The sequence below is a fragment of the Palaemon carinicauda genome, chromosome 28, assembly GCF_036898095.1.
Source record: "Palaemon carinicauda isolate YSFRI2023 chromosome 28, ASM3689809v2, whole genome shotgun sequence".
Taxonomy (NCBI): domain Eukaryota; kingdom Metazoa; phylum Arthropoda; class Malacostraca; order Decapoda; family Palaemonidae; genus Palaemon; species Palaemon carinicauda.
In genome coordinates this window covers 19,495,244-19,518,626 of record NC_090752.1, presented here as the reverse complement: position 1 = coordinate 19,518,626, position 23,383 = coordinate 19,495,244, and the positions used below count along the sequence as shown (strand labels likewise).

Sequence of the window (23,383 nt, the reverse complement as noted above, 5' to 3'; positions counted from 1 at the left end):
ATACTACTGAGGTATAGAAATATAATGGGCCTAATTTGCAGAAATTCAAGTTGACATGTTTATAAAAAGACATAACAAAAATAGCATCAAATTTAAAACTTTCAGGAATTCTATAACACGCAGTAGCATGTGACCAAAGTATTTGAGTTCTCCTTTAGATAATTTATATTTGTCTATAGTGCATTGCAGAACTTGTTTTTAAAGGTGTTGCAATAGTATTCAAAATTCATTAGGTGTTTTTCTGGGCTACTTAAGCTGTCTAGTTTGTAGCAGCACATGGCGACGAATGCCGAGTGTAGCCTATGCTTCATTTGACTTTTGCAGGGACAACTGTTTGATTGCATGCATCAGTATGTATGATTCATGTGAAATACTTTCTGCTTTAAACTCTTTGTGTCTAACATGGAAATTTACTACTATAAAGGAATCCCTGCAAAATTCCTAGAATGGATATTATACACACTTTATTCTAGAGGCTCGAGCTTAGATTAAATATCCCCAAAAATGCATATGGAACAGTTTGTATCTTGCAGAAAATTAGTTTTGAATATATTTTGAGTCTGAGTATTAACTTGAAATCTTTCAGCCAAGACAAATCTGGCTTTAATCCTTTTAGACATTACTTGGACAGATCCTGGCAGATTTCCTGACAATAATACCGGTTTCACCAGAATGTATAGGATGTTCTGAGATAACTTCCATTGTAAATTGTCCCTAGATTAGTAACTGGTCCCCTGCTACAGAATAATTACATCAAGGAAAATCTTCTAATAGGGCTTTACCAGGCTATTCTACTTTTTATAGAAAAAAAAAATATCAAGGGCTCTCATACCTATCTCAAAACTGAATTCCTTTCAATTAAGAAAAACAATTATGTTTCGAAAATCATTATTTTGTATAAGGCATTTCTGTTGTTCTCTTTCTTTTTGCACGGTTTCCGTCATTCTATTGTGCTCAGTCATCTACCCTTTCCTATTAAAACAAGCCTATTGCATGTGTCCTTTTCTCTGAAGTATCTGAAGTTTGCTGGGTGTAGATTTTGCGTTATGTTTTTCATAAGTGTTGTCCATGGTGATAGATAGCTACTCATGATATTCCTCAAAATGTATGTCCCAATATACTTGAATTGACTACAGAATGGGTGAGGGTTATGCAAGAGAAAATATAAGCACGTGGCAAGTCCTGATGTGATAATTTAGCTTACCTTTCTAGAATTTCCTTTAGTGAGTACAATGTTTTCTCTATCACTGAGTGCAGTCCAATTTTTTTTAACATACAACCTTGGGATGCCAGGGTTGGGAAGCAGTTGTCAAGGTACTAAGTACTAAAGTCTATATTTCTTAGTCTCCTTCAAAGCAAAGGCTGTATTCTCAGCTACAGATATCATAATGCCATTTATTAGTTCGTCACCATGCAATGTTTAAAGAAAAACTAACAAACAGCATTATGACAAGAGTAAAATTATATGTACTTCATTGGTTTACTGTGCAGATAGCTCCTTTTCACTGCTTGTAAAATTTACATCTTTGGCCTCGGTCCAATGCTTAGTAAAGCTAGTGGAGGGGGGAATAATTTTTTTTGGATTATTTGTTGAGAGTCCTTTGCACAAAAGTAGTTAGCTCTGACATCTAGTGATCTTCAACAAATATTTCAAACCAGGCGTAAGAGTCCTGAATTAATAGTTTTATAGGGTAATACTGTAAGAAACTAGGAAAATTTTGTTGGGGTATCACTTGCATGATTATTTGTCGAGGCTGTAAGACGTGGCCCAAGGATATTCATTTGTTGGTGATGTACTTTTCTCTTTTCCTACAGTTCACCACAGTTCCTCTATTTCCTGGGCTCTTTAATCTGGCTACTTTACTCTTGGTGTATGTTTTCATTTTCTCTCTCACATTTGCAGTTTCATTAATCTGATTATATCTCCTATTTGCCAAGACTACATTTCCGAGGTATATTTGTGCTTCGCGGATGCATAAACATGATAATTATACATTCTTTTGCCTATTGTATCTTTTTCCAGGTAACCACTTTGTACAGATTGAATATCATATTTTAATAACATAAATACTCAAATTTAATATGTTTATTTCCACCTTGAAAGTACACAAAAAAAAAAAAAAAAAAAAAAAATGTTATCTGACACAAGACAGAAAATTGGGTGAAGAAGCCAAGAATGACACTGATTTTCACTAAACTGAAATTTTTCTTTATACAAGATTAAAGACCTCAAAGTATGTGTTTGTGGAAAACATCTAAGAATGCTTATCAAAGAATTAAAAACAATTATAAGTTTGCACAAGAAGATTTAATCAAATAATAATATTAACATTGCATGCAGAGAAAAAAATATCAAGTAAAACGTGGTAGAACGTATCATTGTTATTCTTCTTGATAAAATTCATAAACTAAAGGTTGAAATATGGGAATCCAAACCACCAGTAACAATTCTTGAACATGATAAAATAGGTGAACATCTTGGAAGAATAAAACATTGATATGAAACTTTGTAGTCTACAACACTAATGATATATAGGCTCACAAAAATGTATATTACACATCCCAGAACTAAGTAAGAGTGTGGTGAAATAAATGATAAGGCTATATAAAACTTTAATATATCCAAAGGAGAAAACTCCTTCGTAAAAGTTTTCCTATGAATAAGAAATTAGTTCTTGTGTCAGCATATCATTACAAATAAAAAAAAAAAAAGGTTGATTCTAATTTGCTTAATTAGACTGCAAGCTACAAGATATCAAAAGAAAATAATCAGTAAGTAGTGAATGCAGTTTAAACCAGAACTGAATAATTCAAAAACCAAACTCTTCCCACAACATTACTTAAACATACTCTATGGAAGAAAAGAATATGGGTATGTTTAGTGCTATCATTTAAAACTGACTGGTTAAGCAATGTAAATTTCCCTTTCCTTTGCCCTTATTGTATTGGCAATGCATCTACAGATAGGGGAAATGGCTGATATACAGAATTTTCTAAAATTTCAACCTTACTCTTTTTACTTTAAAGCCTAAGTCTCACCTCTTTAGACTTCTGGAGAATTGCAAAAGAATAAGCATTATCTCCATAACCTGAATCTGAATAACATTAATGGTTGAGATAAAGAAAAATATGAAGACTATGTTAAGGATTACTTTGAAAAGATTAATCCCTTAACTACTCAGCCATAAGCACTATACAATAATAAAAGAAAATCAGTAAATTTGTACCTATGTTTTCCACCACTTTCTAGAATATGGCCGTCTTTTCTCCATATGATGATAGGCTTTGGTCGTCCATCTGCTTTACAAGGCAATTTTACAACTTCCTGGCCCGAAACTGTAGATTCGTCTCTTGGTTCCTTGCGAATAACTGGAGCCACCTAAATAAAATTACATTATTTTAGCAATATGTGTTAATTTCTTTTGGGGGGAGTTATACCCAATGGACGGTTGTGTATGTGTGAATAACCCACCTAAAAAGGGCAATTTCATTATCAAACTTAATTACTGTATATCTTAGCAAAATTTTGGCCTTTAAATTGGTCTATAACTATGAAAAGGGTTATAATAAAAATTGCAGAAAAGAATAACGAGTGTCAGGTTCTCGGCCAAAAATATTTCATATAAAACAAAAAAGAAATATCTTTTTGAACCATTATTTTGATATGAGAATTTGACAAAAATGAAATGTAAAAATATTCTTGAAAATAATCATAAAACCACCATTATATAAGAATTATACAGTCAACATACATTTGGAATGATAAAAACATGTGAATATTAATGGAAAGGTGGTGAGATGACTATTCTTAACAATGATCACATCGCTAAAGAGTACCAGATTTGCTGAGGAAGAGGACAGGCCAAGGTCAGAGACATTGAGCCCTAGATGTCAATTTGATGACTGATGACAAAGCTTGGATAAGGAGAAAATGAAATCTTTGGCTATATTCTCATGAATGAGAAATGTTGAAAATATGATGTGTCCAACAAAAATAGCAACAAAATTGCAGTCTCACATGATAGGTGACTAAGTGAGAGTAACATTAAGAAGTGATACTAGAAAAGAGGGAATGGTGACTGCCTCACCAATATTAAAACCCGTTGAGATACTACTGCTAGAGAGTTACTGGATCCTTTGACTGGCCAGACAGTAATGCATTGGATCCCTTTCTCTGGTTACGGCTCATTTGTTCTTTGCCTACACATACACTGAATAGTCTGGAGAATTCTTTACAGATTCTCGTCTTTCCTTACACAACTGACAACAATGAGATTACCAAACACTTCTTCACCCAAGGGGTTAATTACTGTACTGTAATTGTTCAGTGTACTTTCCTCTTGGTAAGGGTAGAAGAGACTTTTCACCTAAGGTAATCAGCTCTTCTAGAAAGACAATCCAAAATCAAACCATTGTTCTTTAGTCTTGGGTAGGGCCATAACCTCTGTACCATGGTCTTCCACCGTCTCGGATTAGAGTTCTCTTGCTTGAGGGTACACTCAGGCACACTATTCTACCTTTTTTTTTCTCTCTCTTCCTACTGTTTTTTTTAAGTGGTGTGTTGGGCAGGTTTAATAGAAGGGCCATGGATGCCTGGTGGTTTATCAAGAGGTTGTCTTTTCCTTACCCGATTCTTTTTCTTTTCAAAACCATCCTTACTGTCCTCCCTTCAGTTGAAGTGGTTATCCTGGAGGGTATTTAGTCTTGCATGGTGTATCGGCTCCTCCATGTTGACCAGTTTTTCCGACTTTTTTTTCTAGTCTATAGGTTTGATCAATCACTTTATTTATATTTCTGTACATACTGTTTTTGTTATAATTCTTGTTAATCTAATTTTTAAGTATGATGTCTCTTTTTTATTACCATTAATTCTTATGCTGTCTGGAGGCATTGAGCAAAATCTGGGTCCAGTACGTCCTAGATTTCGTTAATGTCATCTACTGTATTGCAATATTCGTGGTCTTCATGCAAATATTCAAGACCTTACAGTTACACCCAGATAGTATGTTATTCTTCTGTGCTCAGAAACATTAGTTTCTATTATGAGGCACTTTTCTGAGCTCCTTATCACTGGTTTTAAGAAGCCAATAATATTGAAACGTGTTGCCATCTCTAGGGCCAGGGGAATGGCGGTGTATATTAGGACTGAGTACCCTGCTTCTCATAAGTCTAGCTATGAATGTGGGTGTCATGAGATTCAGGTAATAAAAATTTGTGGCAGGCATAACAACTTCTATTTGTGTTCAATCTACCGTAATCCAGACATGGATGATTCTATCTTCAATTGTCCTCTTAATATTATGGCTAAAATACAAGATGATAGAGGGCTTCTTTTGTCTTTGTTGGTGATTTCAAGGCTCACCATAGGGCGTGATTAAGTTCTGTTTCACCTACCGATCACCATGGCTTAAGACAAGGGTTCCCAAACTGTGGGTTATGCCCCACAAAGGGGTCATGAGCCCTTTTTGGGGGGTCATAAAGAGTCTAACAATTGTATGCACTATATTCCGCTTGCCAGAATGGGGCTAAACTTTTCTGTAAGTCTCGAAGCTGTCTCGAGTACATGCACAGACTGGCAGTAATTGTAGGTACCATGGCTGCCAGATTTATCACAATCATGTCAATTTATTTATTAAAATTGCGACCAATATGGCAATCCATATCTGCCATAATTTTGGCAAATTTCACTCTTTTCTTATACAATTATTTTTTTTTTCTAATATTCGCTAAAAAAGGAATCAAGCTGGAAAATAAAATTTTGAACTGCACAGTGTTTGGGTTAAAACATGGTTAACATATGTGATGGCAACACGTCAAATATAATGTGCGGAACTAGTTCGTGTCTGTTTTCACAACTTGGGTCCCGCGTATTCACGGAATTCTACCTCAAGCTGAAGGAACACCTCTCCATGGTTCATCCAGAAGAGGCCCACAAGGATTTTGCATACTTAAAAATCAATCAGGGGATACAAGTTCAAACGGTCAAGATTGAATCATGGAACAGGAGTTCTCTTTCAACCTAGCAACGTTGTCAGGGCATAGTAGAGGATTTCCCTTCTTATTGCAAAGCCGAAGCAGCCACACACAATTGGAGAGAAGCTTGTTAAACCTTACATGGTAGAGGCTCCTCGTCTAATTCTTGATCAGAACTGTGTCAACAAGCTTAATCAGATAAGTCGTTAGGACAACATAGTTAAGCAGTGCATCAATGACATTCTATGAAAACAAATCTCAGGTGATAGAGAAAATCAAACTCTCTCCCTTCCTCGCCATTAAATATAATGAGACTACAGACATGCACATCTTCCTTAGCTTTTGTTTATGCTCCATTCGCGTCTGAAAATCCGGTGGAGGAGGAGTGCCTCTTCTGTAACCCACTGATAACAACAACAAAGGCTGGAGATATCATGAATATAGTGTCTAACATCGAAGAAGATAAACTGTCGTGGGTAAAATTGGTTAGTGTCTGTAAACACAGAGCTCCCAGCATACTCAGCTCCAAGTCAGGATGTATAACTGGTTAAAACAGATAACCCAGACATCATTACATCATACTGCCTGATTCACTGGGAGGTTCTTACTTCCAAGACGCTTCCTGATCCTTTCAAAGATACCTTGGAAACAGTGACCCACATCGTCAATCATAGTCAAAAGAGGGGCACTCAACAACAGGCTGTTTCATAGGTTGTGCCAAGATATGGGTTCTGCTCACCAAGACCTCCTCTTCAACACATTTGAAAGAGGAGTTCCAGGAACAGCAACAGTTCAACAGCTCTAACTGCTGGGGCGAGATGCTCTCCACTTTCCCCAAGACCAGAAAATTTGCCCTGAAAGTACTCATTTTTTCTCTTCCTCTTACCTCTGTGAAAGACTTTTCTCAACTCTCATGATGATCAAATCAAAGGCTATAAACAGGTTGAATGCAGAAGCAAGCATGTGATGTGCCTTGAGCCATACAGACCCTCATATTGATTTGCTTGTAGCAAATAAGCGGATACATTCTTCACATTAAAATCTTAATAATTCAATCATTGTTAATAAACAGTGATAATGATCAATGGAGACTTTACCTTTGTCTCTGCTGCGATTAATATTTAAAATTTCAAAATATATCTATGCCATTTATAATTCGTACTATTTTAGAAGGCATAAAAATGTGGCGGTAATAGCAAGTTTGGTACTGCTGTACAGGTTCATATACTAAACAAGTTTGAGAAACACTGGCTTAAGAGCTTTAGACTTTGCCTCTGAATCAGGCTGTGAGCAAATCATAAGTGAAGCTACTCACAGGACTGATAATTCCTTGGATCTCGTATACACTGACTCCCGTGGTGTTAAAACAAGTAAGGCTGGTTCTCCAGTCGGGATATCTGATCATGCCTTGATTTTATTAGTAGTGAACACTGGGCAGCCTGTCCCTGATGTATCATACTCATGTAAGATTTATATGAAATGTCAAATAGAATGGAGTGGGATTTTGCATGATCTTTTGGGCTTGAATTGGTCACAGTTATATAGTAGTGTAGATCCTGTTGTCCCTTTGAATGAGAATATAGTCAACATAATTGATAGGTGTATCCCTTCTGGTGTGCTAAGGTACCGAGTGAAGGACAAACAGTGGTTCAATGATGATTGTAGACGTGCTTATTTGGAGAAGCAGGAGGCCTTTCATCTTTGGGAGGGTAACAGATCATCCGGAATAACTATAGTAAGTTTACAGCTTTTGCTCAGAGAGTTTATGCTTCAACTGGAGGAAATACAATTTTACCATAAAAGAAACCCTTTCTGGTACAACTCAATAACATAAATGGTGGTCTACCCTTAAATCTGCACTCTTTGGTGTACATGCAACATTTCCTCCTTTACTTAAACCAGATGGCTCAGTCACTTACTGTCCAAAGGAAACGGCAACCATTTTGGCTGATGTGTTTGACAGGAAACAGAGTAACAAAAAAACTCGAACTTCCTCATTTCTATTTTCCTGGGGCTAAACTAACTAGTTAAGATTTTCGATCTTGTTAAATTAAAGCTCTGATGATGAACCTTGGTGCTTATGGAGGTGTAGACCCAAATGGTATTTTTCCTTTGTTTTTTATAAAGACTGCAGATTTCTTAGCTCGAACGTTATATGTTATTTTACAAGAAGAGGAGCTTTTAGATTTTGTTGGAGAATTGGTAATGTTACTCCACTATGTAAATGTGTTTGTGGTAGCTTAAGTCCAACTGATTACTGCCCAATTTCCATAACTCCTGTACTATCTAAAGTTTTTTAACGTCTCCTGGCAAAACGTCTTAATAGGTTTGCAGAAGGTAATCATCTATTCCCCAGTAGTTAATTTAGTTTTCGTAAAGGCCTTGGAGCATGTGATGCCCTTCTTGCAATCTCCAATGCTGTACAGAAATTCCTTGATTGTGGTCTGGAAGTTCGAATAATTGGCCTTGATTTTAGTGTTGCCTTTGACCGTGCTAATCAGGAGGCCCTGTTTTCAAACTAAAACAGCTAGGAGTGGGTGGGTCGTTTCTTAGCATTATTATTGAATTTTTAAGTAATAGATCTCAAAGAATTGTTGTTGATGGGCACCATAGTGAGTATAGGAATGTGATATCTGGTGTTCCACTGGGTAGTGTTCTTAGTCCATTACTTTTCATACTATATACAAGTGACATGTGGTTTGGCCTAGAAAATAAACTTGTCGCATATGCAGATGATGCTACTCTCTTTACATCAATTCCATCCCCTGAATGTAGATCTGGGATTGCTGAATCCCTTAATAGGGATCTAGCTAAAATTAGTGCATGGTGCAAATTATGATTGCAAGTAGGTCAAGGATAGAGGCTCCTCAAAATCTGGATCTCAGCATTGTTAATGTTTCTTTAACTTTGTATGATTCTTTTAAAATTTTAGGTGTGATTCTTGACAGCAAATTTACTTTTAAGAAACACATTAGGTCTGTGTCTTCTTCAATTGCACAAAAATTGGCTTACTGAGAAAGCCTTTCAAGATTTTAGTGATCAATCTATTCTAATGAAATGTTTTAATTCTTTCATTCTACCTTGTTTGGAGTATTGTTTTCCTATCTGATCTTCATCTGCTGATTCTTATCTTAAATTGTTGGATAGAAACTTATGGTCTATTAAATTTCTTATTCCTGATCTAGATATTAATATTTGGCACCGTCGTTCAATTAGTTCATTATGCATGTTGCACAAGATTTTTGAGAATTCTGACCATCTTTTACATTCAAATATTCCTGGACAGTTCAATCCAGTTCGTAATACTGAGCAGGCAGTTAATTCTAATAGTCAGGCCTTCTCCATCATGAGGCTCAATACTACACAGTATTCTAGAAGTTTTATTCCAGCTGTTACCAAGTTGTGGAATGATCTTCCTAATCGGGTAGTTGAATCAGTAGAACTTCAAAAGTTCAGAGTTGTATTTTTCCCTGTTGGAGCCCTTGAGCTTATAGCATCTTGCTTCTCCAACTAGGGTTGTAGATTGGCCAGTATTAATAATAATAATAATAATAATAATAATAATAATAATAATAATAATAATAATAATAATAATAACTAATGTCAGTAGATGCGAATGAAAGAGATAAATGTGTTTCTTAAGAATATGCAGACTGGAGGCTGATGAGCACATGATAATTGGCAATAGAGGAACAAAACTTTGAATAATAAGAAATGATTGACAACATAGTTTGAACATGTCATATGACGATAGATAGTAGCATTCAGTTGTTTGAACTAATAAGAAATCAGAATTAGCATAAAATACGAGAAAAGAGCATTGATCTAATATGAATTTAGTGCAAGAAAAGGCTCCCTTCTGTCACAAACGTTTCTGAAAATTCAACAAATAAAAATTGCAGAATAACAATATATATCACTTACCTCACTTACGATTCTGAAATTTATGAAACGAGAATGATGATACGTGTCAAATTGTTCTCTATAAAATATGTAGTGTTTTTAGAAAATGGGCATGTCACAGGTTTCATTGAGGGGCTGCTTTTGATTTGAGAAGTATTAATAACAAACAAGAACAACTATATCAAAATTGTTTTAGCTTTGAAGGCTGGTGATACTAGCAATCCCATGATTTTGTTAATATCAGTATCTAACATAATTATTAAGAAAACTTTGGTCAAACAAAAAGGCTATTTTGATGCTTTAAGGATATACCAATAGTGTCTATTTCTAACATGGTTCTAATGAAATAAACTAAGATTCACCATTCATTTAAAAATAATCAAGCAACCTATAAGATTTGGCATGAGTTCTAGTATGATTACAAAAGTGTAGCATGATTGGAAACCTTCTGCAGCAAATCCCATATTATGTAGACATACTAGGCCTAGGATATAGCCACAGGGAGGCTAAAGATTTGCAGCATTACATTTAAACTAGAGACGGCACTTAATGAAAGCAAACACTGACTATGCAAAGAGGGACACAGTAATTTTTATTATTTATAAAGGAAGGTGATTGAACACGCTCTAACTCTACATTCTTCTAACTTCATGGGAAGTAATAAATGGATTTTACAGATATCACATTTGTTCCCCTATAAAAAATTATACTTAAGATAGCAAATTACTGGCATCCATCAAGTACAGGATCCACGGTATCTTTTCTTATATTACAATATCCAGGCTATCATAACATTAAAAAATGGTTCATAGGAGTAACTTTGTCACTGTGATAATACAATGCAGTTTACTATTCACCACAATTAGCAACACACTCTGCAAATATCATAAAATTTGTTAAACATATGGAGTCTATAAATGGATTGCAAATTTCTAAAGATATGCTAATAACCTTATTAAGTTCCTTCTCTGCATTATAAGGCAAGCATTAATGAAAAAAAATGATTATGGATGATATCATAACTAAGATTACTGAATTACAGTAAAAAAATAAGAACTTTATGGATCATTCTTGTGATTTCTTACATACAAGAATATGATAGACAGCCTGATATCTCATTAGTTTCACTTGCTCTGCAAAAGCTGCATAAGAAAATGATAGACAACCTGATAATATCTCATTAGCTTCACTTGCTCTGCAAAGACTACATAAGGATGAAAAGACCTTGTTCACTGCAAAATCTTCCTGAGAGTTTTTATTAAACAAGTTATGCTATGAGAGTAGTCCAGAAAGTATTGCAGGATTTTCTGCAATAAGATTTTAACATCTAGGTATGTATACACATGTGTGTGTTACCAAGAGTGACATCGTATGTGGAAATCGCACCACAATCCAAGAACAGCTACATGCATTACTGTATGAATGTAAAAAACCACTATGCCAATAAAGCAAGGCGTTTCAAAATACCTACTTATCAGCAAGAGTTTATATATAGATGGCAGCCTACAAATTATAGAACTTATTCTTTCTGACAAAATGTGAAGCCAGCAAATTATTCATGTTATCAACGGAAGTTCTCCACAATGTTCATATGTAGCGAAAGTATAACAGATTTTCAGACTTGTAACATCTGGACTATAATTTTTCTGCCACAGATAATAGGACACAGGCATTTTATGAGTAGCATGTTTAAGATCTCTTAAGTTTAGAACTCCAGGTTAAAATTGTTTTTGTACCCAAAGAATTTTCACAGAATTTTAAACAAAACCTTTTAAAAATTTCTGGGATATCCTTAATGAATTATACTTAGATTAAAATTTTCCTAATGAATCTTGAACATTTAGATTATTGTAGTAATTTTCCATACTTAATAGGGCAAAGCCATTGAATTCTCCCTACAACATTTTCTTGTCCCAAGTATCAGAATTTTTTTTTCTTTAAATCACAGCCACCACCAGTAGAGTCACACCAAGCAGGGATTATACAAAATTTTAAAAACAATGACAGTAATACAAATAAAATATATTGCAGAATCTAACCTTATCTCTGACATATAGAGTTGCTGTAGCTTCAACATATCCCCCAGCATTGTGAGCACGGCAAATGTATTCACCTTCGTCAGACCCTTTCACATGCTGAACTCCAAGCCTGATCCCTGTTTGCATATCCTGAAGTTAACTATTTGAAATAAAATTATAATGTTAATGAATATGAGCTCACTACATTCACTATGCATTTCTTCCGCCATTTAGTAATAAAGGAGAATTCTGCTATTTTCTTTCAAAATGGGATAAAGACACTGATGCATTAAACGAATTTTACCTCAACAAATTAAATCAACTCTATAATTTAAAAGACTATAAAATATTGGATAAAGGTACATAGAATTGTTTATGCTCAAGGATGACACAAATTCAGATTTTTTAGAAGAAAGTAATAACACTAATACAAAACATATCCTAATTAGAATAATGAAGCTTTAAATCCGAAAATCCAGTTTTATGATAAGATAAATCGTGATAGATTATAAAACGAAAATATACAAGTAATTCATTGCAAGTCCAAATATTCTCACCAACTTTCTTGTGCACTTGTGATGGTACTGTAAGGTAAAAATTAATGTATTACTCCTGCCTTTTAGATAGAAACGATAGAATTTTTACTAATCGATGCATACTGCACCGACCAATGAAATCATAAATATTCAAATTTTCATGCATTAGGCAATACATTTTAAGCTATTATAAGACTTACCACCAACAGAGATGGTTAATCTACCAGAAGGAACAAGGAGTTGTCCATCTTTGTACCATGAAATAAGGGGCGTAGGTGCACCATCAGCTTGGCATGAGAAGATGATACTTGAGCCTGGACTTGTATATTGGTCATGTGGTTCCATAGTTATTGTTGGACGAACTAAGAAAAGTATAAGTATTAGCTTTTAATAATTTCAATTTGTCAGGGTTTTATCCTAGAAAAAATCCTAACTTTAATTTATGTAGGTAAACAATAAAATTCAATATACAGTATGAGAATCTAATGCAGACATGGAAATGTCCGTGAACATTCGTGAATGATAAAAGCATGACTAATGTTAAAAGAAGTTTTTATCCAATAAGAGCCCAACTCTAGGATTAACAATGTTATAAAAAACTTTCCATCAACATTGTGTCCTAATTATTATTTTTTTTTCACATTCAAAACAACATAAAATATTTCAGTGAAGTCATCTTTTACCTAGAACTCTCAAAGTAGCTACTGCAGATACTCGTCCCAAATGATTTGCAGCAGTACAGCGATAGATACCAGCATCCTGGCGTTCAGCAGATGAAATTGAAAATGTCCCTTTGCTAGATACCTAGAAATAGATTGTAGTTGCTAAAAAAATGCTTTAAAAAACTAAAAACATAAGAGTATAAAATACATTTTCTATGAACTGAAAGGGGGAAAAAATGTTACTGAAAACACTTTCTATTTAATAAGTGTTATAAGTATGATCGTTATACCATGTCTATAATATGTGACCTTCTTAATTTAGATTATTATTATTATTATTATTATTATTATTATTATTATTATTATTATTATTATTATTATTATTATTATTATTATTATTATTACTATCTAAGTCTTATGCAACGCATATAAGGAACTGATTGAACGATGGTGCCAAAGACTGATATCAAGATCGGGAATAAAAAATTTAATAGACAAAATATTTTTCATCAAAAAATTAAGATGAGAGTCAGCAAGTGAAGACCAAACAGAAGGACAATGCTCGAAACAATGTAGAATGAAAGAAATAAAAATGTCTTCAGAATATATTGATTACCGAAATTCTTATGACTTTCTTAATAAGCCATTTCTTGTGCGTAACTGAATGTTATTCTCAAAAGTAAATTTACAATCAAGAATCACACACAGAATTTTAAAGTTTTTGTATATAGTTAAAAAAAAAAGTAATCAATGCAGGTTTTGGATGTTAAAGAGCCACAGTCCTCAACCTACTTACAATCATACTCTAATTTTGTTAGGGAACATGCAATATTTATAGCTAGATTTTAATTAAGGGATTCAACAACCACTGATCTACATTCACGAGATGGAATTAATACATAAAAAGCAGCATCATCTGCATATGCAACAAGTTTGTTTTCTAGGCCAAACCAGATATTATGCATATGTATTATGAAACTTAATGGACCAGGAACACTATCCTTAGGAACACCACATTCCTACACTTACTCCTTGCAATCTATTACTTGAAAATTCAATAATGATGCCAAGAATAGACCCACCTAATCACAACTGTTTGAGATTGAAAATAATAGCCTCACGATTAACATGGTCAAAGGCAGCCCTAAAATCAAAGCCAATCATACGAACTCCCTAACCTCAATCAAGAGATTTCTATATAGCAATGGAAATTGTAAGAAAGGCGTCACATGCTGTAAGACGTTTTGAAAAGAAAAAAAAAACTGCATTTAAAACTGCAAGGCTTTTTACGAAAGGATTTCAGTAAAGAATTGGCATAATTAGAATATCTATTTAGACGTTTTTCCAAAATATTTCAAAGATTTTAGATGACAAAGAAGGATGATATAGCCTTACACAAATGAAAATACTGCTATCTAATTGTTCAAAAATATTATATTGTGCAGGTAAACCTGAGCAATCCTCCATCCACAAATTTACTAGATTGTCTAATCAGACCCTAGTGAATGGTTCTTAAAAATTAACCAGCTTTTTTTCTAACTCTCCTCTATTAAAAAAAAAAAAAGAACAATTGGGTCCTATATTATTCAAATTAGTATCATAATTACAGAAGCACGTTCTCATAATTTCTCCTAATTTTAAGCTCTGTTTTGAATGATGATGAGATTACTCATATCATCAAGTAGCTTTTGAGTCAGAGCCATTTTGAGGTGTATGCTCAAACTCTTAATTCTATACTTCAATCTGCTTTTTCTTATTATTATTTACCTTCAATACTTTCTGTTCCAGCACAATATATTTTCATGGGATATTTTTGTCCTAGGCATGCTTCGTTATTTCATTCCTCCTGTAGAATAGTATTCCTCATGAAGGAGTTTCACGGCCCGAAAGAACTCAATGCTATTTAAAATCCTCCTTATTCCTGTGAGAGGCCGGCAACCTTGTTTTCTACACAGTTGGAAATCCTGGATTTAACCCTTGTTTGTTGGGAATAACAGCTGTCTCTCTTATCACTGCCCCCTCTTTCATCCACCCCAGTTTCCTTTCCATCAAATCTCAACAATCCAGATTAAAGGTTGCACGCTTTCTTCGGACACCCAAAAGATGTTATAGAAGGTAATAATTGAGGAAGTGATAGCTTCGCCATGATATTACAATTGTTTCTTTCATAGAACCAAAAGAATAGTGAGGCTTTATACGAGATTTGAGCGTCTTCAAACTCAACAGGAATTTCAACAAGACCAAATTTTATTTGGGAACTCTCTTGATTATACTGATAGCCATCCAGATGTATGATTGGTTTAACCCAGGACTAGCCTTAAATCTGCACTCTTTGGTGTAGATGCAACAGTGCCTCTGTCACTCACTGTCCAAAGGAAAAGGCAACCCTTTTGGCAGATGTGTTTAATAGCAAGCAGAGTAATGAGAAACTTGAACTTCCTCATTTCTGTTTTCCTGAGGCTAAACTAACTAGTTTAGCTTTTCGATCTCGTGAAATTAAATCTCTCTTGATGATTACGGAGGTGAAGACCCAAATGGTATTTTTTTTTTTTTTTTATAAAGACTGCAGATTTCTTAGCTCCAAAGTTATCTGTTATTTTGCGCAAGTTAGCTAGAAGAGGAGCTTTTAGCAATTGTTGCAGAATTAGTAATGTTACTCCACTATGTAAATGTGTTTGTGGTAGCTGAAGCCCAACTGATTACCGCCCACTTCCCATAACTCCCATATTATCTAAAGTCTTTGAACGTCTTAATAGGTTTATTGAAGGTAATCATCTGTTCCCTAGTTTTCAATTTGATTTTCGTAAAGGCCTTGGAGCATGTGATGCCCTTCTTACAATCTCCAATGCTGTAGAGAAATCCCTTGATTGTGGTCAGGAAGTTCGTATGATTAGCCTTGATTTTAGTGCTGCCTTTGTCCGTGTTAATCATGAGGCCCTTGTTTTTAAACTCAAACAGTTGGGAATAGGTGGGTCGTTTCTTAGCATCATTATTGATTTTTTAAGTAATAGATCACACAGTTTTTTTGTTGATGGGCAACATAGTGAGTATAGGAATGTGATATCTTCTGTTCCTCAGGATAGTGTTCTTGGCTCATTACTTTTCATACTATATACACATGATATATGGTTTGGTCTAGAAAACAAGCTTGTTGCATATGCAGATGAGGCTAATCTCTTTGCATCAATTCCGTCTCCTGAATGTAGATCTAGGGTTCCTGAATCCCTTAATAGAGATCTAGCTAAAATTAGTGCATGGTGCAAATTATGGGGTATGAAGTTGATTCCTAACAAAACTCAAAGTATGATTGTGAGTAGGTCGAGGGCCATGGCTCCTCAACATCCGGATCTCAGCATTGATAATGTTTCTTCAACTTTGTATGACTTTTGTAATTTTAGGTGTGATTCTCGACAGCAAATTTACTTTTGAGAAACACATTAGATCTGTGTCTTCTTCAATTGCACAAAATATTGGGTTATTGAGAAAGTGTTTCAAGATTTTTCATGATCAATCTATTCTGAAGAAGTGTTTTAATTCTTTCACCTACCTTGTTTTGAGTACTGTTCTCCAGTCTGGTTTTCAGCTGCTAATTCTCATCTTAATTTGTTGGACAGGAACTTACGGCCTATTAAATTTTTTATTCCTGATCTACATCTTAATCTCTGGTACCGTCTTTCTTTTAGTTCATTAACCATTTTGCATAAGATTTTTGAGAATTCTGACCATCCTTTACATTCATATCTTCCTGGAAAGTTCCATCCTGTTCGTAATACTAGGTATTCAGTTAATTCTAATAGTCCAGCCTTCTCCATCATAAGGCACAATACTACAAAGTACTCTAGAAGTTTTATTCCAGCTGTGACCAAGTTGTGGAATGATCTTTCTAATTGGGTGGTTGAATCAGTACAACTTCAAAAGTTCAAACTTGCAGCAAATGTTTTTATATTGAACAGGCATACATAAGTCCTTTTATAGTATATAAATCAAATATCTGTTTTAATGTTGTTAATGTTTTTAAAATATTTTATTTTAAATTTCATTTCTTCTTATATGGTTTATTTATTTCCTTATTTCCTTTCCTCACTGGGCTATTTTTCCCTGTTGGAGCCCTTGGGCACAATGCTATTCCAATTAGGATTGTAGCTTAGCTAATAATAATAACAATAATAATAATAATAATAATAATTATGATTTCCCTAATGGAAGATTATTTTGCCATTTCAATTCAAGTGAATATATGGTGGCTGGTCCAGCCACCATATACAGTATACAAATTCAATTCGAAAATGAAAATTACTGCAAATGTTTATGTTTATATATATATATATAAATTTATATATATATATATATATATATATATATATATATATATATATACTAATGTTACTTGCCCAGTTGATTTCAACTGTTTACTTTTAATTGCATGCTTAATAGAATATGGCAGACCGTTTCCATTACACTTAAGTAGCCTAAGCTTAGTGAACTGCTGCTGAAATTCAGTGGTGGTAATAGGAAATCTCTGTAAGTTTTAATGTTTAACTGAACATTGGCATTACTAATGTTACTTGCCCAATTGATTTCAACTGTTTACTTTTAATTGCATACTTAATAGAATATGGCAGACCGTTTCCTGAAGTCTGTGCCAGAGTCACAATCCTTAGATAACTGGTTGGAATTACTGTAATGGCTATTGCCTTCTGAGTTCATGAGATCATGGATGAATCTTGTCAAGTAAATTTGATCTTAACTCATATTCCAGCTCAATATTTTGATGATATTGTTGCCCTGATTGCTCCCTCTCCCTGACCAAAGTGAAAACTATCCTGAAGAAACTGTACAAACCTAAGACAACTGTCAAACATTTGGCTGAATTTTAAGACTGCAATAAATTGAAAGAAGAAAAGAATAATTTATTCTTAAAAAAATTTGGATAATTTGGCCAAACTGTGTGACTTTGGAAACAAGGAAGAGTTTCTCAAATACAAATTGTTCCTTGCTGCCCGGAGTGAACCATATTTCACAGCCAAGTTATTGGATTTCAATTACCCCACAAATACAGTGGCAGCCTTATCAAATCTAGAAGCAGCATATCGGGAGCAGGAGGTTCAAAGAGTTAATAGGCTACGAAGAGAAAAATGTAAGGTTTGTGGCAAGATGAACCATTCAGAATGGGACTGTCGGCTGAGAAATGCTACTTGTTCCAAATGTGGTAAGCCTGGCCATGTAGCATCAGTGTGCAAGCGCAAGGTGAAGAGCAACTCCTATGACAGGGTGTCCAGTGGCCAAGCGTCATCACCTACCAAGAGGGAAACAAGAGCGCCGCAAATGACGATAACTCATTTGAAGAAGACTCATGAAGTTATGGTCCAAGAAGAGGGATCCGATGATGAAGAATCACTTGATTTAAATTATATAGTAAAACAAAACTTCTGTTCACCCTTATATTGTTACTTTTTCAATTGAATCACAATCCATTTTCATTTGAAATTGACACAGATTCATCTACTTCCACAATGAAATATGAGGATTTTGAGAAGTTAAAGCGTACAGTATTGAACTGTAGGACTAAATTGCAGGGTTACAATCAAGTACCAATTAAAGTATTTGGGAAGGTCAAAGTTGCAAATTTCCAATATAAACTGCAAAATCATTCAGATGTTGAATTCATAGTTGTTTGGTCAGATTCCCCAAATAATTTGGTTGGTTGGAATTTAATGAATAAATGCCATATAATTAATGTCCATCTATTTGTAGAAGATTTTGTAGAAAACTATGATGCAGATAGTTTGAAACCTTTTAAGAACTGGCAAGCAACATTGTATCCTAAAGGTGGTCATGTTGCTGTTATTCAGAGGGCTCGCACAGTGCCACTGATGTTACGCAGTGAGGTTGAAAATGAGCTGCAAGAGCTAGAAAATAATATCATAGAAAAGATATAATTTTCAGATTATGCCTCGACAATTGTTACTATCAGGAAGCAAGATGGTTCCCTTAGGGTTTGTGGGGACTTTTGCAAGGTAAATGAAATTCTTCATGGGTCTAAATTCCCAATACCTAACATGTCAGAATTGATTTAAAATGTGTCTGGACGTAAGTATTATACCAGACTTGATCTCAAAAATGCTTATTTACAAATGGAAGTTTCTCCAGAATACCCTAAATACGTGGTAATTAACACACATTTGGGTTTATATAGATATTTATGGTTGCCATTTGGCATCCATTCTGCTCCTGAAGTTCATCCCAATTATTAGCTTCTTTTGATCTTGTTTATCCATATCTTGATATTATTATATGTGGAGACTCACAAGCTGAACATGAGAATCGTGAAAGAGATTTTCTTCATACTTTGCGTGATGCCAACATTCAACTGAATGTGAAGAAATCTGTGTTCAGAGTAACTTCTGCCAAGTACTTAGGTTTTAAGATCTGTAGAGAGCAATATGAGCCATATGAAAAAAAAAAGTTGAAACTATACTTGTTGTTCCAATCCCTCACACTGTCACTAAACTCAAGTCATTTCTAGGTATTAATTCATGTTATCATTCATTAACTGAGTGCTGTTCTCCTTCGACAACATGGGAACAACTCTGTGTCAACTATAAAGTAGAGAGTTGACACACACTGAAATGAATTATGCTCAAATCGACAGAGAAGGGCTGGGTATTCTTTTTGCTTTAAATAAGTTTGCTAAATATTTGATTGGGAGACATTTTCTGTTGAGGATTGACCATCGTCCTCTAAATCATATCTCCAACCCCAGTAAACCTGTAATTAAAATGGCAAATGCCAGATTGATAAGATGGGCTGTTCTTCTGTTCTATTTTTTTTTTTTTATTATTACACAATTGAACAAATTCCCTGTAATAAGAATACTATAGCAGATTCTTATCAGGATTGCCTATTGAGGACAGCACAGTTAGATTTCAGGTACCAAATGAAATTGTAAACTCATTAGTATGGTGAATGAATTTGATGAACTTCCTGCGGAAGCACTGAAGGAAGCCACACTCAAAGATTCTGTTTTATCCCAAGTTAAGGACTTTGTAAGATTTGTGTTCCCAGGAAACTTACAGGCATTAATCCACAAGTGAACCATATATGAAAATACAGCGGGAACTGTCTTTACACAATGAATTGTTGTTATATCGTAATAGATTAGTTGTTCCAGAAGTGGATCGAGCCATTGTTATGAAGCAACTCCATAATGGTCATACAGGTACTAGTGCTATAAGGTCACTTGCACGAGCTGTGGTGTTTTGGCCTAATTTTGATATAGACCTTAACCAGGTCACTAAATCTTGTGCTGAGTGGTTCACTAATAGTAGTCCTAAAGGTGTTAAACCATCTAGTTGGTCAGCGACTCATTCTGTATGGCAGAGGCTCCTTGTGGACTGGCGTGGCCTCTTAGATGGTCTTTATTTTCTCATTATTATTGACTCCAAATCGAAGTTTCTAGATGTCCAAGCTTTCAAGCACTTAATCTCATCTAAAACTGTAGAATTATTACGGAAAACCTATTGTAGATTTGGTCTACCCGAAGAGCTAGTATCAGACAATGGGCCCTGCTTTAACTCTAAGGATTTCAAATTATTTATGGATTCTAATAAAATCTGTCACACACTAAGTGCCCCTTATTATTCTTAGTCAAATGGCCTAGCCGAACGAGCTGTCCAGGTTTTCAAAAAGAACGAAGAATGCGCAAAAGTAATATGTATCATCTGTAACACAGTGAAGGGACAATAAATATGTGAGTACTGTACACAAAGTGTGTATTTTATCCATCTTAAGCCCACGAAGTGTTATGTCAATTACCCCAAGTAAATGATGTTGGCGTTTTCCATTATAAGATTTCTATTTATAAATAATTTCGCCTTTTAGAAATGTCCACCTTTTAGGCCAAACTGCTAAAGCAGTCTTAATTTCAAAGTTTTGGTTTGTTAAAGGTTATAGATTAAAGAGTAAATGAATCTCATAACAATTAGAGTAAGTGTAACTTGGAAGAAAAAGAGATTATTTTATAGCTCTGACTCTCTCCTATCATTTCACAAAAAAATAATATATATTTTTCATATTAGCAAAATAAACGATTAAAACTAACCTGTATTCGGGGCCCTTCAACCACAAATTCACCACCTTTAGTCCACGTAATATGAGGCTTTGGAGTCCCAATAGCTTCGCAGTCTATTTCAACAGGAGAACCCTCAGTCACATTAACATCCGATGGTAATCGTAATAAACGAGGTTTTGTTGGTCCTACGACATAAACATAGAGAAGATTAATAATAATAATAATAATAATAATAATAATAATAATAAAAATAATAATAATAATAATAATAATAATAATAATATTACTAATAATAATAATAATAATAATAATAATAATAATAATAATAATAATGAGTTACAATGAGTATTTGAGGCTAATAATTTTTAATCCTAGCTATAAACATTTGGAAAAAAAAAATAATATTCCTCTTACGGACAGTCCTTAAGAAACAATCATCAATGAATATCATTTAATAAAACTGTATTTCCTAACGCAAAACCACTCAAAACCCTCAGTAGTCTTTAGAAAGAAAATTACCAAAAATTTTATGCTTCATTAATAATAATAATAATAATAATAATAATAATAATAATAATAATACCATTATTATTATCATCATCATCATCATCATCATCATTATTATTATTACTATTATTATCACACTCGTTTTTAATGGAAGTTTTAGGTAAAAGTATACAATATACAAATAATGAAGTCAGGAATATCTCTGAAAAACAACAATGTTCCAGACTCAAACCTCGCATTGTGATTCAGAGCTCTTTCAGATATCAAGAGAAATCATTCCCGAATTACATAAAAAAATCACTTTTCCTCACATCTATAATGCAAAACCCTAATTAGAAGAGTTGAGTAAGACTTAGTAAAACGATGACATAATAAACAAAAGAATTATTTGACAGTAGAATGCCAGAGAGAGAAGATTGGGAAAGAAATGATAATGGGCAGTGCTCAACGGGTGACACATTCGAGGAAAGGCTGCAAATATTTTCATAATGAATGGGGTTTAGATGTAAGATAATAATCAGAAGTTACTACATGGACAGAGCCTGTTCTCTGACTCATTATCTACCATTATCTTAAAACAAGAATTAGCAAACAAAAGGGTCTTTAGCATCCCGCTAGGTATTTATCAAATATATCATTTTGAATTCAAAAGGTAGAAAGAGTACAATTTCATATAAATTAACAACAATAAAGGTTTATAAAGCATTAGTTGTAGCAAAGTTATAGAAAAAAAATAATATATATATAGTGAATGTAGATTAATTTTACAAGAACAAGATACCTACAGTATAATAATAAATACTATCACGATCAAAAGTTTATTTACTCCTCTCCTTGTAAGGAAATCAGGGGTGGGGGGGGGGGGTTTAAAGAATCATTGGATCGTGACAGTAGCACAATGAAAGATATGAAGCTAAATTTCTCTATCCTTTTCATATATATCCTAACGCAGTTTTTCAATTCGATATACGAGGCTACTTACCATGTGTAGCACTAGAAGCTATATACAAAATGTCAGATACGATATACCTGATAATGTTGGTGTTACTAAGCTCAATTAATATTATGGATGCAGCAAAATAGTTCTTTTATCAAAATACTTGTATAGCCTCAAGTTCATAAATAATGTATTTAAAAAATTACTCAATTTGTAAACGATTATTACCAATAGACCATATCTTAATAGTACAGTCAGCGTCAAAACTGATGCAACAAATCTCAGCAGATTTCGTTCTAAATTCACTAACTGACAATTACAATACTTATCTTAAAACATAATTTATTTTCTTACATTAAAAGCTCTATCAAACAAAATAACCCACACATATAATGCACAAGTAACAAATCTATGATATCTATAAGAATAAGAAAAAAAAAATGTAATAGTAATCATTTCAAAGAATAGTAATTAATTCAAACTATAGAAACGAAACAATTTTGAGTTTTTCGTTCAACACAGAATGACCAACATTACCTATGTATATTTCAAGCAACGTTGAGACAAATATTTAATATCATACTGTATTATCAATTATTTTAGCGAAGATGCATAAAACCATGCAAGTATCAGTAAAATATAATGGGTAAAATCTTCGTAATGTTATATACAATTAACCGTAAATGCACCTAATTCAACAGAGAAGATGGGTGGGTTGGTCATTCTAATATTCCCATTTATGAACCGACTCTACTTTAGCTTTGCCTTCGGTATCG

At 34.0% G+C, this 23,383-nt stretch overlaps 1 protein-coding gene across 2 annotated transcripts in view; it reads right to left on the bottom strand.

Moving 5' to 3' along the window:
* The window catches only part of Pxn (Peroxidasin), a 425,335-nt gene that overhangs the window by 294,159 nt on the left and 107,793 nt on the right, over nucleotides 1–23,383 (bottom strand). For both annotated transcript variants that reach the window (XM_068351797.1, XM_068351798.1), the window contains exons 9-13: nucleotides 21,194–21,348; nucleotides 13,114–13,234; nucleotides 12,631–12,792; nucleotides 11,916–12,031; nucleotides 3,228–3,379 (exon numbers count right to left, since the gene is read on the bottom strand). In XM_068351797.1, coding sequence (XP_068207898.1) covers nucleotides 3,228–3,379; nucleotides 11,916–12,031; nucleotides 12,631–12,792; nucleotides 13,114–13,234; nucleotides 21,194–21,348 — 706 coding nt within the window. The remainder of the gene's footprint in view (nucleotides 1–3,227; nucleotides 3,380–11,915; nucleotides 12,032–12,630; nucleotides 12,793–13,113; nucleotides 13,235–21,193; nucleotides 21,349–23,383) is intronic.